At 35.0% G+C, this 17,273-nt stretch overlaps 1 protein-coding gene across 2 annotated transcripts in view; it reads left to right on the top strand.

Annotated features, from left to right (window-relative positions):
- SH3BGRL (SH3 domain binding glutamate rich protein like) overlaps positions 1-15,799 on the top strand; it is a 102,611-nt gene extending 86,812 nt beyond the window's left edge. For both annotated transcript variants that reach the window (XM_059386320.1, XM_059386321.1), the window contains exons 2-4: positions 3,034-3,219; positions 7,725-7,805; positions 13,915-15,799. In XM_059386320.1, the coding sequence (XP_059242303.1) occupies positions 3,034-3,219; positions 7,725-7,805; positions 13,915-13,947 (300 nt within the window). In that variant the 3' untranslated portion in view covers positions 13,948-15,799. The remainder of the gene's footprint in view (positions 1-3,033; positions 3,220-7,724; positions 7,806-13,914) is intronic.
- The last annotated feature ends 1,474 nt before the right edge of the window (positions 15,800-17,273 follow it).

Genomic DNA, 17,273 nt, shown 5'->3' with positions numbered 1-17,273 from the left:
ACAACTCAGGAAGCAACAGATGTTGACAAGTATGTGGAGAAAGGAGAACTGTCTTACACTGTTGGTGGGAAGGCAAACTGGGGTAGCCACTCTGTGAAACAGTTCCCTAAAAAGTAAAATAAACAAATAAATAAATAATAAAATAAAAATAGAACTACCCTATGACCCATCAATTGCATTACTATGTACTTATCCAAAGGATACAAAAATTCAAAGAGGCACATGCAACCCAATGTTTATAGCAGCACTATCTGTGGTAGCCAAGAACTTGGAAAATTCCGAGATGTCCATCAACTGATCAATGCATAAAGAAGTGATACACACACTATGGAATATTATTCTGCCATCAAAAAGAATGGAATCTTGCCATTTGCAATAGCATGGATGGAACTAGAGTTTATTATGCTAGGTGAAATAAGTCAGTCATAGAGACAAATACTATATGATTTCACTCATGTGGAATTTAAGAAACAAAATGGATAAATATAGGGAGAAGGAAGGAAAAGAAAAGAAAATAAAGATAGGGAGGCAAAGCATAAGAGACCCTTAAATATGGGGAACAAACTGAGGGTTGCAGGAGAGGAAATAGGTGGGGGGATGGGGTAATTGGATAATGGACATTATGTATGGTGCTTGAATTAATGAGCGCTGGATGTTATATGCAACTGATCAATCATTAAATTCTGCCCCTGAAACTAGTACTACACTATATGTGAACTAACTTGTATTCATTTTTTAAAAGTATTTATTTATTTTGCTGAGAGAGAGTGTGAGAGAGAGAGTGCACAGTGGGGAGGGACAAAGGGAGAGAGAGAGAGAGTCTTAAACCAACTCCGTGCTGAGTGTGGAGCCTGATGCAGGGCTTGATCTCATGACTCTGAGATCATGACCTGAGCTGAAACCAAGAGTCAGATGCTTAATCAACTGTACCACCCAGGTACCCCTGAACTAAATAAAATTTAAATAGAATATTGAAAGAAAAAAAATGGTAGACCCAAATGAGAGATAGGAAGCCACCAAAATCCTAGAGGAGAACAGTAACCTCTTTGACATTGGCCATAGCAACTTCTTACTAGACATGTTACTGGAGGCAAGGGAAACAAAGCAAAAATTAACTCTTGGGACTTCATCAAAATAAAAAGCTTCTACATGGTGAAGGAGACAATCAACAAAACTAAAAGCAGCTTACCAAATGGGAGAAGATATGTGCAAGTGACATATCTAATAAAGGCTTAGTATCCAAAAACCTATAAAGAACTTAATAAGTTCAACATCCTAAAAACAAATCATCTATTTTAAAAATGGGCAGAAGACATGAATAGTCATTTTTCCAATGAAAACATCCAGATGGCAAAGAGATACATGAAATGATGCTCAACATCACTCATCATCAGAGAAATATAAATCAAAACCACAATGAGGTACCATGTCACCCGTGTCAGAATGACTAAAATAAACAGTCCAGGAAGCAACATATTTTAGCAAGGATGCAGCGAAAGGGGGACCCTCTTTTCACTCCCGGTGGAATGCAAACTGGTGCAGCTATTTTGTAAACTTTATGAAAGTTTCTCAAAAAGTTAAAAATAAAATAAAAATAAAAATAAAAGTACACTATGACCCAGCAATTGTACTACTAGGTGGTTACCCAAAGGATACAAAAGTACATATTTCAAGGGGTACATGCACCTGATGTTTATATCAGCATTCTCAATAATAGCTGAAATATGGAGAAAGCCCTAGCGTCCATTAACTGATGAATGGATAATGAAGATGTGGTGTGTGTGTGTGTGTGTATATATATATATATAATGGAATATTACTCAGCCATCAAAAGGAATTAGATCCTGCCATTTTCAATGATTCAGCTGAATCAAATCTAGTACAAGGTTAAGAAAATAAGTCAGTCAGAAAAAGACAATTATGATTTCACTCATATCTGAAACTTAGGAAACAAAATAGATGGATATATGGAAAGGGGGAAAGAAGAGAGGGAAGCAAACCATAAAAGACTCTAAAGGACAGAGAACAAACTGAGGGTTGGTGAAGGGAGGTGGGTAGGGTATGGGCTAAATGAATGATGGGTATTAAGGATGGCGCTTGTTATAATAAATACTGGGTGTTATATGTTAAATGATGAATCAATGAATTCTACTCCTGAAACCAATATTACACTATATATTAACTAATATATTTATATATATTTAACTATATATTAATTAAAAATTGAAATAAAAGATATATAGATGGCCAATAGACACACGAGAAAATGCTGCACATTACTTATCATCAGAAAAGTACAATTTATTTTATTTTTTAAAATATTTTATTTATTTGAGAGAGAGAGAGAGAGAGAGAGTGACACAGAAAGAGAGAGAAGAGTGTATGAGTAGGGGGAAGGAGTAGAGGGAGAAGGAGAAGCAGACTCCCTGCTATGCAGGGAGCCAGATGGGCTTGATCCCAGACCCCGAGATCATGACCAGAGCTAAAAGCAGTTTTAACCAACTCACTCAGAAACTCTGAAAAATGCAATTTAAAAACACATCGAGATATCATTTTATACCTATCAGATTGTCTAAACAAGAAACGAGTGTTGGTAAGGATATGGAGGAAAGGAAACTCTTGTAGCATTGGTAGGAATGCAAATATGTGCACCCCCTGCAGAAAATAGTGTGGAGTTTCCTCAAAATTTTATAAATAGAACTACCTTATGATCCAGTAATTGCACTACTGAGTATTTACTTCAAAAATACACGAATTCAAAAAAACACTCATTCAAAAGGATACATGCACCCCATGTTTATTATACCATTATATACAATAGCCAAATTATGAAAGCAGCCCAAGTGTGCAGTTAGATAAATGGATAAAAGTGTGATTCTATAAATAAATGAACATTACTCAGCTATTAAAAAAACAAAAAACAAAAACTCCTTGACATTTGCAAGGACATGGATGATAACATAATAAAAAAAAATGAAAAATAAAAACAAAATCTGTATGTTCAACATAGGTTCTTTGTCCTTTGGGTTCTAGATTAAGAAGAAACAGCAAGACGTGCTTGGTTTTTTAGAAGCTAACAAAATAGGATTTGAAGAAAAAGACATTGCAGCCAATGAAGAGAATCGGAAGTGGATGAGAGAAAATGTACCTGAAAACAGTCGACCAGCCACAGGATACCCTCTGCCACCTCAGATTTTCAATGAAAGCCAGTACCGTGGGGTAAGTAACCAATTTAAACTCTTGTTTTATCAAATGGATCACCTTAAATCCATCCTATCCCTTTCACCCCACCTCCAATTTTGCATAGAGCCATTTCTCCTGTTCATCTCTTCATCCATCCTAGGCAGCTGGGTTATTTCTACTAGGAAGCAAATGGAGTCATTCCCCCCAAAATGTCCTGTAAATGCATAAATACAGACCTTGAATATATAGTTACCTTTCCATTTCTTTTTTTTACGATTTTATTTTTAAGCCATGTCTACAACCAACCTTTGGATTGAATTCATAACCCCAAGATCAAAAGTTGCATGCTTTATCAACTAAGCCAGCCAGGCAACCTGCCTTTCCATTTCCTCATCTTATTTCTATCTAGAGCAATGGTGTTGTTTCAGTTATGTCCATGAAGAAGCTTCTGAGAAGTCAGCTGCTTATTTGGATTAAAAATAACTTAAAAAGAGTAATATCTTACTTCCTACTTGAAGCCAGTAATACTTTTATTTTGGTATTATTAATGAAGTTTTAGAAAATGTTATGTTAGGTAGTTAAACTCATTGAGAAACAAGGGAAACAAAAATAGGCTTTTGCTTTGTGACTAGTGCTTTCAAGTATGCCATCTTTAGTCTTTATTTAAGCCATAGAGTAGTTTCCTTTAATCTTCTGTTAATGTATATTTAACATTTAATACTTTATATTTAGCAGCTTATGGCCTTTCTGGGTTCCATGGCAAGTACAAGTATAAATATATATATTTTTTCTCTTAAGGAGCTGGTTGGAAGTGAGGTTTGGAAAAGTCACACACACCTCAAACAATTGGAGTGTGGTTATGAATCCATAGCTATGTGGTGAGAGAATACAGAAAGCATTTGAAGGCTTACAGGAATTTCCAGTAAAGAACTGTTTGAATTGTTATGTCCTCAGAATTAGCATGACTGGAGAATAAATGTATTATAGCCAGCAATCCAAATATTCTAGTTTATAGGTTTCCATGGAAGTAAAAGGATTCCTTTGGTGGGGATCTTTTTTTGTGTGCCAATTCTGAAAATTAAAGGGAGGGAACATGGCAAAAATGAGAATTTTACTGACACAAAATATTTTCTCTGTGAATTGAATTTTTTTTTTAGTTCTGAGGAGGGTCCTGAAGATTTCATCTGTTGTTACTAACAGTACCAACGTGTAATGATGTACTCTGCAGATAAGAAAAAGGCAATTAGGCTATTCATTTAGATAGTGAAACCTCAATGCCTCTATAATTGAAATTTTTGTAAATGCTGTATCCCAGGAGCTGGAAGAGGCCTCAGAGGCCATCCAGTCCAATATAAGTCAGCATATATTCTTAACTTTTTTTTTGAAGTAGATATTTTAATTCATTTGGCTTTAAAACCAAACACATTTTAGGTTATAAGGGTAACATTTCAAAAAACCCCATTGACCTGGTTTATTTCTCCTTCAGAAGCCACACTGTAAGGAAATGGAGTGTATTACACAAATCAGGTATCCCTGAGAAATAGGGAGCTGGAAAGGAAGGGGCAGGAGATGAGACTCAACCAAATAAATATTTGTTAATGGAAGAAGAATCCAATTTTTATCGAATGCCTGCTGTGTATCAAGCACTAAGCTAAGAGTTTAATAACAATAAAAATTAAGATTTTTCTCTATACAGACTCTTAGAGAGAAGGGTATATAATAACCATCATAGAAAGCGTGTGATGTGTCAGTTATTATACTACATACTTTATGTGTATTTTATTAGTTAGTTCCCATACTAATCCCATGAGGTAGGTGTTGTTATTCCTGTATTATGGATGAAAAAATTGAGGCCTAGAAGGTTAACTGACTAGCTAAATCTGTTTTATTCTCAAGCTTACTTTTTCTGTTAAATTACTGTATATGTCATTTTCGTATTTATACAAAGATTTCATTTTCATTATTTTCTTCCTACATTCTGTATTATGGTGGGGGGTACTGATCTCAGTAAATTATATTTTCCAGTCTCTATTGCTGACTGGCTACCTATTAGGTTTGGCCAATTAACAGGAGAATTGGTTGGAAGAATGGAGGACAGAAGAGAGGAAAAGCCAAGGTATTCACTTCCTTCCTGCTTCTGGAGGTGGCCATGGCAGTGGCTGTGTCTCCTTTGTGGTACCAGGTATCCCAGCTCCTGGTTTCTGTAATATCATCTTCTGCAATTCTTCCTTTAGCCCTATAACTGTGGTAACATCTTCTTGCTATTGCTAATCTTGGTGGTTGCCTTGCTATTTCCCATTTGTCTTTCATCAGTTCCTTGGTAAATAAATTCTTCACATCAAATTCCCTTGTTTAAAACATCTCAAGGTCTCTCAACCTTGGCACAACTGACATATTGGGTTGGATAATTCTTGTTGTTGGGGGCTACCCTGTGCATTGTAGGACATTTAGCAGCATCTTGGCTTCCATCTATGAGCACCAGTAACACCCTCACAGTTGTGAAAAACCAAAAGTATCTCCAGACTTTGCCAGATGTCCAAGGGTGTAGGGTGGTGGATTACTTCCTACCACTGAACTCTGGCTTAGGTTCTTATTTCTAGACTGGAAATAACCAATCTACAACATAGATGAAGCTCTGCTATAGTAGGTAAAACATTTATAAGGATAATCTTGGTTCTGAAAAAGCTTCTGATATGTATATGGAGAACTGGAGCATTTTTTCATGATTAGTAACTAATATGATACCAATATATGGTAGAATACATTATGTATTAATCTTATTGAAATCCCAGAGGTGTAAACAAAATATCTTTTATTTTTTCCTCACGTGAATTCCTATAGAAGAAGCAGATGATGTCACAATTGGTTTTGTATACTCCTTGTAAATATTTTAAATTTGCATTCCGTAGGATTGAGCCATGTATAGATACGAAGATCTTCATGTTTTGTTTATCTTGTATTCTTAGCACCAAAAATGATTGCTATGTAATAGGTTCTCAGTACATATTTGCAGAATAAATTAATTAATCTGGCTTAATTGAGAAATGGATCATGTTCTTTTCTCTCAGAGTTACAAACCTAAGTCCAGGGCCAAAAAATGATAATATACATTGATCCCAAAACACTTGAAACAGACAACTAGATTAGCACTTTATGATCAGATTTCAGTATAGCTGAAACCTACTTTCTTTCACATGAATTTAAAGACTGGCATGAGTTATTTCTGTTACTTTGAACAAGCGGTAAGAAATACCTCTTCTGTGAATGTTGAACTCTTACAACTAGCATTTTGAGGTTCCTTTCAAGTGGTTGAGTGTAGAAATGATGTATATTGTCTGTTTACTTTGAGTAGTTTATAAGTCTCATGTGTCTCAGTATGAAATTATTGTCAAGATCCAATTAGTTTCACTTTTTGAAGAGTAAACTCATAGGAGGCTGTTCATAAATGTCTGCTGTTTAGGGTTTATTCCTTTGCCAACATGGAGGGAACACAGTAAGATGCTTTGAATCAATCCTTAGGGAGATTCAAGTAGCTCTGAACAATTCTGACTTTTTAAAAATAATCCCTAAATAAGAGAGATACTGATGTTTCTTGGGGTGAGGTTCCAATTTAGGGTCATCAGTGGCTTGAGAAATCCTCCAAGTACCAGAAATCCTGCATATATCTAAACTTTATATCTCCAGATCCTCCAAGTGCCAGGATGTGACCCTGTAATTGATTATTTATTGGTGAGGGAATCTCTAGAGAAACCAGCAAATTATGAATGCTTTTTACTTCCAATAAATTAGCCAAAATGTCAATCTTAATTCTATGTGTTTTAAATTAAACAAAGTAAGGCCAGCTAGAGGCAATGGCTGTGTTTTATAAGTAGATTTGCTATTGATTACATTTTATAGTTAAATTTAGGCAATTCTTTGTGTTACTTCTAAAGCATGCTTGGTGACTTAGAGGATGACAGTGGAAAGCCCAACCAAATTCAGTCATGTGGGTTTTTTTCTTGGATCCCTGAACTGAAACATCTTACTGGTTTGTTTGCTCTTCTGGTCATATTTCATGAAAATCTCATTCCTTTCCTCCAAAGACAGCATAGCTTTATTACTCTCATGGCCTAGCTAATATCTGGTATACTGTAGGTTCTGAGGATATCTCTACCTTAATCAATAACGAAAGGGAAATAATGCAAAACAGGAACAACACCCCCCTACCAAAAATAACCAACCTTTTACTGGTAAATTATGGTTGCTTTGGGCTGTGGAGAAAGCTACTTGTCCTCAGACAGATTTGAATGCTATATGATATGGAATAAGCCATTTTGCAGTTTCTGCCCAGCAGAACAGCACTTATTCTAACCCGCGTTAAATGGGATCTAATATGCCTTGCGTTTTCACTTCTCTTTCTAAAATTCTAGCATTTTGGAAGTTAGGTAGTCTGTATGCCCCACCCAAAAGGTTGACCAATGAGTTCATTTTGAATAAATGTATTCTTTTATTTACCTTGCTGGTTGTTTATTGCTAACTCCTCTTGCCTTCTTTTCATTAAGGACTATGATGCCTTCTTTGAAGCCAGAGAAAATAATGCAGTGTATGCCTTTTTAGGATTGACAGCCCCACCTGGTTCAAAGGTATGATTCTTTTTTATTCCCCCTCCTTTATAAGCCATTTTATTGCTGCTGGGTTTTTTAGTCAGTGAGAGTTCTACCTTTATTAAGTACTCAGGTTAAACTAGAGGCAGTGTAACATGGCTAAAAGGAAATATTCCTTCTCTGCATGCACTTAATCCCAGGTATGGCAAACAGATGTGCATAATCAAATATGTAAAGTATATGAGTAGGAGGTAGGTGGAGTGATTTCCTCATTGGGTTATCCAAAGCAACAAATTTATCATTGACTCATTCATAAGTGACTACCAATTTTAAAGACTCCATTATTTCAGCTGTCATGCATGGTTTTGTATCAGCAGAACTGATCTTAGTTTATAGTTATCTTCTTGGCAGCATCTATTGTCTTTGTGTGAAAGCAAATGCTTTAACTAAAAGCATTTGAGTTTCAAAATTGGTCACTAAATTGCTGGCTAAATTTGGGGCTTTCTCCCTGCCAACAACAAATTAATTTTTCAAGTGGTACTGTTTCCAGGGGAGACCATATAAAGAAAAGAATAAAAAAATTAGATTATCTATTTAATGAAATGTCTTAAAGCTATGGGCATTAAATATTTCTTTGCCTTTCACCATAGGTCTATTCTATACAGGCTGGCTTAACCAGAACGTATGTCCCTGTTCTATCACTTTATGTTTTGTTCTTAGCAACTAATTTTATGTTAAACAGATTCTTTGAACTCCAACTTCTTCAATTTTCAGAGTCTGTTATTGCTCATGTTTTCAGCAGAGAACATTTACTAGCATTGTTTTCTGAGTCACTGTGAAATTCTGTTTCCTTGATGAAATTTCTTTTCCCATGGATAAAATGTCTTATTTTAGGCTTTGTATAATTTGAGTTGTAAGAAATGTTAAGTAAAATATTTTTGTTTTAATCAAGTTAGGAAAATCCAATTTAAATCATTGATATCAGTACAGATAAGAGGAAGTATGAAAGGAGAGATAATCTATTTTCTGTGGCTCATTACTCCCTCTCCTTCAATTAAAATTATGAGTAATTCATTTACTTACTCTTTCAGCAAGTATTGACTGCCAAGCACTAACTTGACATTAATGGTGGAACGAATACAGAGAATGAAGCATAGTCACTACCTTCAAAGTGTATTTAACCTAATGAAGGAAAAGTATACAATAATTCTTCAACAAAAATGTCTGCAAATAATTATAATCAAACATATATTATGGTAAATTCTGTATACCCTGAATAAAATGTAGGTGACCAGAGGAAATAATAATAAATTATTACTAAGGAATTTGGGGAAAGTTTCACAGAGGAAATGACAGTTGAGCTGTTAGGATTCAAAAATACTGAAATGACACAAAGATGTCTTTCACAGAGGCAGCAATAGGAACCACTGCATTGGGATGTAGCTTCAAATGATGGTATGTTCAGGAAGCAGAGTGTAGTGCAGTTCGTCTCCAGAATAGGGCATATTAAATAGAGGATGTGAGATTGGCTAGGTAAGTTTGACTAAATTATAAGTGCTGTGTTAGGTACTTTCAGCTTTATGCTCTAGGTATACAAAAGCCATGGCAGGAAATGGGGGAAGACAATGATAAGTTTATCTCTGCATTTTTAAGATGTGATTTTATCTATGTCTTAAGGAAATTGGCAGTTGAACAAACCATAAGTGACTCTTAATCTCACATAACACACTGAGGGTTGCTGGGGGGGGGGGGGTGGGGGGGGGGGGGGGGGGTTATGGACATTGGGGAGGGTATGTGCTATGGTGAGTGCTGTGAAGTGTGTAAACCTGGCGATTCACAGACCTGTACCCCTGGGGATAAAAATACATTATATGTTTATAAAAAATATATAAAATAAAATATAAAAAAAAGAAAATTGGCAGTTGTATAAATTGTGAAAAAAAATGGGGGAAATTAGATATTAGAGATAGATAGGCCAACCCATTATATAGTCTTGAAACTTTGAAAACAAAGTTAAACATCCAAATATAGGGTCAACAAAAACAGTTTATTTACTGAATGAACTAGTGCTTTCAGTAAAAAATGTGTTTGTAGGCATGCCTGGGTGGCTCAGTCAGTTACGCAACTGCCTTCAGCTCAGGTCATGATCTCAGGGTCCTGGGATCAAGCCCCACATTGGGCTCCTTGCTCAGCAGAGATCCTGCTTCTCCCTCTCCCTCTGCCTGCTTGTGCTCTCTTTCTCTCTCTCTCTATGTGTCAAATACATAAATAAAATCATTTAAAATATTTAAAGAAATAAAAAAAATTAAATTAGTTTATAAAAAGTTGAAAATAGAGTTACTGTATAACCCAGCAATTGCACTACTGGGTATTTACCCTAAAGATATAAAGGTAGTGATCTGAAGGGGCACGTGCACCTGAATGTTTATAGCAGCAATGTCCACAATAGCCAAGCTGTGGAAAGAACCTAGATGTCCATCAACAGATGAGTGGGTAAAGAAGATGTGGTATATATATATACAATGGAATATTATGCAGCCATTAAAAGAAGTGAAATCTTGCCATTTGCAACAACATGGATGGTACTAGAGCTGAGCGAAATAAGTCAATCAGAGAAAGACAATTATCATATGATCTCCCTGATAAGAGGAATTTGAGAGGCAGAGTTAGGGGTTTGGGGGGTAGGGAAGGAAAAAATGAAACAAAATGGGATCGGGAGGGAGACAAACCATAAGAGACTCTTAATCTCACAAAACAAACTGAGGGTTGCTGGGGGCGGGGTGGAGGGGTATGGAGAGGGTGGTTGGGTTATGGACATTGGACAGGGTATGTGATATAATGAGTGCTATGAAGTGTGTAAGCCTGACGATTCACAGACCTGTACCCCTGGGGCAAATAATACATTATATGCTAATAAAAATAATTAATAAATAAATAAGGGGTTTGTGTAAAGATACACTATAATACAGTACATAGCTGTTTTTACTGTATAATTAATATTCTAATTATGTTAGGAGACTGAACTTAACCATAGCTAAATGTGACTATTTTTCTCCTTTCTTCATTTTCCAAATAATTAACATACATTGTCTTTATATTTAAGAATTATTCAAAACCAATGCAGTGGAGAACTTGATATTTAAAAGTACCTTATGACAAATATACTTCCATAAAATAAATCCTTCTGTGGAAGACAGTTTTTATATTTTTTTGTATATTGGATGCATTTAAAACAGTGCATATTGATACTTACAAATTACTCTTTTTTATTAATACAAAAGTTTATTCCTTAGTACTAGCATTTCTTTATAGTGGAGGTGATTATTTTCAGATATGAAAGAAAATATTGTATTTATACTAAAAAGTAAAAATTTGGTGATATCATGTTGAGAGAAAAATCATTAACTGTTATTCACTAGTATGTTGATGGAGTAGAGAACCCTGATTAGAGAAATGTTCTCATTAACTTTGGTTGAACCACCCTGCTTTAGGGAGGAGCAATGGAAACTCCCTCTGCTGTGAGATTTGAAGCATTCCTATTTCCACTAAGCCCATCCTATTGTACTACATCTCCAAGAGAAATTCTATATTTCACTTAGCTGTGGTGTTGGTGCTGGTTATTAGGCAAGAAGTGGAGTGGAGAAAAGCAGGAAAGAAGGATGGATGTCTGCAATGGGCCAAGCACTGAGCTAGACACTTCACATACATCTTGTTTTATCCTTATATCATACTTATGAGCTTGGTGTCCTCAATGGCATTTTACAGTAGAGGAAATTGATGTTCAGATAATTTAAATAATTTGTTCAAGGTTACATAATAATTGAGTAGCAGAGCTGGAATTTGAACCCAGGATTATCTGACTCAAAATCAGTGCATTTATAGAATAATGTTTATATTAAGAATAGAGGAGGAGGATGCCTCATAGCTCTGTTTCCAATCTCTCTGGTTGGTTACATAATCCATGAACTATAAATATTGGCACATCTGTGTAGTAACAAATATTTCAGCCCAATTACATAAATGGTGTATAAAATGTAATTAGAAAACTAAATAAGGGTGCCTGGGTGGCTCAGTGGGTTAAAACCTCTGCCTTCAGTTCGGGTCATGATCCCAGGGTCCTGAGATTGAGCCCTGCATCAGGGTCTCTGCTCAGCAGGGAGCCTGCTTCCTCCTCTCTCTCTGCCTACTTGTGATCTCTCTCTGTCAAATAATAAATTTTTAAAAATCTTTAAAAAAAAGAAAATGAAATAATTTAAAGATGATGTATTAAAAAGATAAACCATAAAGAACTTTGAATTGTCTTTTTGTTTTGGATGTTTGTGCTAATAATTTCTTCCATTAAAAGGGATAACTGAGAACTAAAGTATTTATGACAAATTACACCAAAGATTGATAGGATGTGATTTTAGGGAATTAGGCTGTTTCCAAAATACTAGTTACTCAGGGGCATTGGATGTGTAAAAGAAAAAGGACATCACATTAGAACATATTTACATATAACTACTTCCCCAACTATATGTGCTAGGATTTTGAGGGAACTTGGTGTAAAATTCATTCTCTGTGCAAGGAAATTCTTGGAATTTAATTTCATAAAATGAAACAAAATGTATAATGTGGGTCTAAGATATATTCATTTTGACCGCCAAACACTGAGTTTGATGTTTTAAAAGAGATCAGGGCTGTTTTTTTTGTTTTTTTTTTTTTTTTTTTGGAAGGGTATTGGAAGGTGAGTTAGTACAGTGTCTTCTCTAGTATCCTTCCTTCATTTCTCCATTTTTTGTTTCATAAAAATCTAGCATATTTTTTTTTCTTTTTCCCCTTTTTCTGGGCATAGTATCAGATGCCCATTTTGGAGTATTCAACTGTCCCCACTCCTCCTGAGACTATCAAGTATTCAAGTTAAGGCACATGTTTATTATGGTATTGTCTAGTATACACGATTTTTACAACCTAACTCTGAAGTAACTTTCACCAAAGTCACTTTTACCACCCATCTTTAGTTCCACAAACATTTCCTGCAATGTATTTTGTGTCAAGTACTATGGTAGGTGCCAGAGCACATCAATAGGTCAGAGTTCCTATGCTGGAGATACTCATTGCCCAGAGGAGAAGAATAACAACTTGACCTCTTCTCCTGCCTACAGTTGTAAAATTTAAAAACAACAATATTTTAACAAATAGCATATTTTTTTGAAAGAATCAAGAAGATCGATTTCCAAGTAATTTCAACCTTAATTAAACAAAACAATTTACTGTAAACCTTAGGTGACAATGTTGTGGAACAGCCAGTTTTGGTGAAAAATCATACAGAAAAGAAATCATCTACTTCCAAATAATATATGAACTATACTTGTAAATCACTTGCCTTTATGGAATTATTTCAAACAATTAGTAATGATTAGGCAGTCTTCTATTATAGCTGCTTCTAAGCAGAAATTTCTACTTTATGGTTTTTCCTTTTTTAAAGATTTTTATTTATTTGAGAGAGATCTAGAGAGAGAGCATACACACAGAGTGAGAGGGAGAGAGAGAACCAGAGTCCCCATTGGGCAGGGAGCCTGATGCAGGGCTGGATTCCAGGACCGTGGGACCATGACCTGAGCCAAAGGCAGACAACTGAGCCACCCAGGCACCCTTTACAGTTTTTCTACTAAGAATTTTTAGGCAAGGCAGTCTTCTCCAGAAGCCGTTTTTGTTTTTGAATATTCTGTTTTGATAGGTGACCCTGGTGGTGGGTGATATATGTATATCCTCTGTCATGAAAAGATGATTCCTATTTTTTTTTATTATGTGAACAAGGCAACTCACTGAAATATATAATCTAATCTAACCTCAAAAAATATATTCTGTTTTAAAAAATCTATTTACGTTTGAGAGAGAGAGAGAAAGAGGACACATGAAGGGGTGGAGGGAAAGAAACAGACTTTCCACTGAGAGCAGAGCCAGCCAGAGGACTCGCTAGATCCCAGGACCCTGAGGCCATGACCTGAGCAGAAGCCGAGTCAGATGCTCAACAGACTGAGCCACCCAGGCACCCCAGCTTTTGAATATTCTTAATAATTTAAGTTAATATAATTTATCCACAATGTACATAGATGTCCCTTCTGTGATATTTAAATATATCTGTTTTGTTTGTTTTTCATTTCAGGAAGCAGAAGCTCAGGCAAAGCAGCAAGCATGAACCTTAAACATTCTGCCTTAAGCATCCTGAAAAAGGAGTCTCTATTGCTTTTAAAATCATCTTGGCTTCAAGAGAAATCAGCTTAATGTTGAGATAATAGATTAGTTGGTTTTTTCACATGCAAACAATCATAACGAATACATAACTAAAATATGAATATTATGATGAGGCTAATGGGAGGTGTGCATAAAAATTTTAGATGTCATGGAACAGTATTGTTATCTTCCAAGGCATTTTATGTACTTCGGTTACTTTAAAAAGCGAAGACCTGTCCTTTGTTTGTGGTATTATTATTGCAGCTTCAGTATTTCTGTAGCTTTATGTTGAGGAATTTAAAATACAGAGTGAAAGAAAGAATCCATCTCTTGTCCCCAAATTGCCTCATTAATTTTAGTTAATAAAAATATGTACATTTTTTTTATGGTACAGTCACTTTTTTTTGTTTTGTTTTGTTTTGTTTTAATTTTTATTTATTTGACAGACAGAGATCACAAGTAGGCAGAGAGGCTGGCAGAGAGAGAGAGGGGGAAGCAGGCTCCCTGCTGAGCAGAGAGCCCAATGCAGGGCTTGATCCCAGGTCCCTGGGATCATGACCTGAGCCGAAGGCAGAGGCTTAACCCACTGAGCCACCCAGGCGCCCCAAATATGTACCTTTTGATGTGAAGTTTTTGTGATTGAAAGGTACCTGCAGGTAATATTTATGATATGTTAGACATTGTAATTTCTTATGGTAACTATAACATGCCTATTATTTTGTAATTGAAACTGTATGTAGTAAACCACAGGTTTTCTAGGCTTCTAAATGTAGCCTTTCATTGTATATTTCAGTGATTAGAACAGATGACCTCCTACAAAAAATAGATGCATTCAGTTAACAAGTTCCCTGCTTAACTGCACAGCTATAATGTGATCATGTTTCTAAGTTGCTTGCCCAGTGATACATGTGTATATATGTTAGGAATGTATGATAGCATGCAAGTTTAAAATGGCAACCTTTTGCAAAGAGCTCTGAATTTTAATTAACTACTGTAAGATAGGTCACAGCATTCAGTGCCCAAGACTGGTTTTTTTAGGATCTTTGCTAAAAAATTCTTAGCATTTCCTCCTTAAAATGACTTATGATCACAAATGCCACTACTTCTTAGATATTTGATATTTTTTTTTCAGTTTAGGCATATATTGCATGAAATTATTAATGTAAGTGGAAAGAATATTTTCTATGCTTCTATTACAGTGAATAGCACAAGTATTAGATTAAAAACTTCCATTTTTAAAATTTTAATCATGAAAACTTCTAAGAAAATAAGAAACATTATGGCTTAAATTACTTACCCAGAAGATATACATATTATACTTTTATTCCATACTAAAACTTTAAAAAACCCTTTTAATTTAAATTACTTTATCATATCATTTGATATATTCAAGTCTGTGCTTTTTGCCAAAATCAGCATATAATGAAGATATAGCTTTGTTTACTGAAATTCAAACTTGACACAATGCTTTAAAATAAATTCAGTCTTTTTAGAAATATAATCTATGTGTCCCTAGAGTTTTTAATAGTATAATAGTAATTTTAGATGAATAACACATGTTTTAAAAGGCGTCAAAGGAGAAAATAAAAAAAAGAAAGAAAATAATTTGAATGCAATTTCTAAATTTCCTTTTTAAAATTCTAAATTTTGCTACCCACACTAGACTAGCACAAAGAGCTATTCCATTGTTTTGTCTTCAAAAATAGGCCAGGGAGAACTCTAGAGAAAACAGGATGCCTTGTAATAGATTCTGGAAAATGCTAAAAAAATGTTTGGTGACTATCTTTTCCTAAGCTTTATTAAAAGTTGATTATACTACTTGCGATATTCTATGTGGACATTTCTTTATACTTACTCATTCAAAAATTGTATTTCAGTTCATTTAAATTATGAGAAAAGTAATAGTACTAAGTTGAAATATTCTTAAATGATAATAACAAATAATATAGCAAATCACTATTGCTTTCGTTGGCTTACTATCCTAACATTAATTATGGTGAATTATTTTGATATTATAAATGGGAATGTAAGACATAATGCTACCAACATGAAGAGTGAATCATTCCTCCAGCAGTTCAGAGTTTTATAATACCTCCCTTATACTTTTTAAAACATTGTTATTCATGACACAGATATTCAACAAGAGAAAGAAATTAACATTTAATTCAATTGTTTAATACAATTTTATAGTTTTATTATGTGCTCAGAATAATCACAGTGGAGGGGTGCCTGGTGGCTCAGTGGGTTAAGCCTCTGCCTTCAGCTCATGTCATGGACTCAGGGTCTTGGGATCGAGCCCCACATCAGGCTCTCTGCTCAGCAGGGAGCTTAGTTTCCCCCCCCCGCCGCCTCTCTCTCTGCTTTCCTCCCTGCCTACTTGTGATGTCTTTCTCTGTCAAATAAATAAAATCTTTTAAAAAAACCTATAATCACAGTGGAGTATAGAAAACAATGTCAACCCACTTTTCATCCTTCAAGTTTACATTGTCTCCAATGAAGCATTCTTTTTTTTTTAAAAGATTTTGTTTATCTATTTATGTATTTATTTATTTGAGAGACAGAAAGAGAGAGAGAGCACAAGTGGAGGGAGAGGCTGAGGGAGAGGGAAAAGCAGAGTTCCTGCTGAGCAGGAAGCCAGATGCCTGGCTCCATCTCAGGGCTCTGGGATCATGACCTAAGCTGAAGGTAGACAGTTAACTAATTGGGCCACCCAGGTGCCTTTCCAATGAAGCATTCTATAGTTTGTACTTAATAGTTTAATTTTCATTTCAATCCAAATTTTCACAAGATAGAATAAGACACTATAATATCTTATAATAACAATAATATAATATTGCTACTGTGAAATTCTGAAAATTCAAAACATATTTTCTGTTTTATATAAATAGATTATTTCAGAATATAAGGCTCAACATGCTACATATACATACTTATGGATTATAGTGTTAAAAAGCATCTTTCACACTTACTTTGATGAGCACTGAGAAATGTATGAAATTGTTGAATTGCTACATTGTACACCTAAAACCAATACAGCACTGTATGTTAACTGCACTGAAATTATTTTTACTATCAAATAAGTTAAAAATGTCAAAAATCCATCAAAAACAAATGACATTTTTGACCTCAGAGTTAAGATGATGGAGGAGTAGGGGGGCCCTAAGCTTGCTTCATCCCTCAAACACAGATAGATAAATATAAAATTATTCTGAACACTCAAGAAATCAGTCTGAGGAGTGACAGAACAAACTGCATATCTACAAGTAGAACAATGGTCACATTGTTAAAGGA

The sequence above is a fragment of the Mustela nigripes genome, chromosome X, assembly GCF_022355385.1.
Source record: "Mustela nigripes isolate SB6536 chromosome X, MUSNIG.SB6536, whole genome shotgun sequence".
Classification (NCBI taxonomy): domain Eukaryota; kingdom Metazoa; phylum Chordata; class Mammalia; order Carnivora; family Mustelidae; genus Mustela; species Mustela nigripes.
Note: the sequence above shows the minus strand (reverse complement) of the source record. Positions and strands in the feature narration are given on the sequence as shown.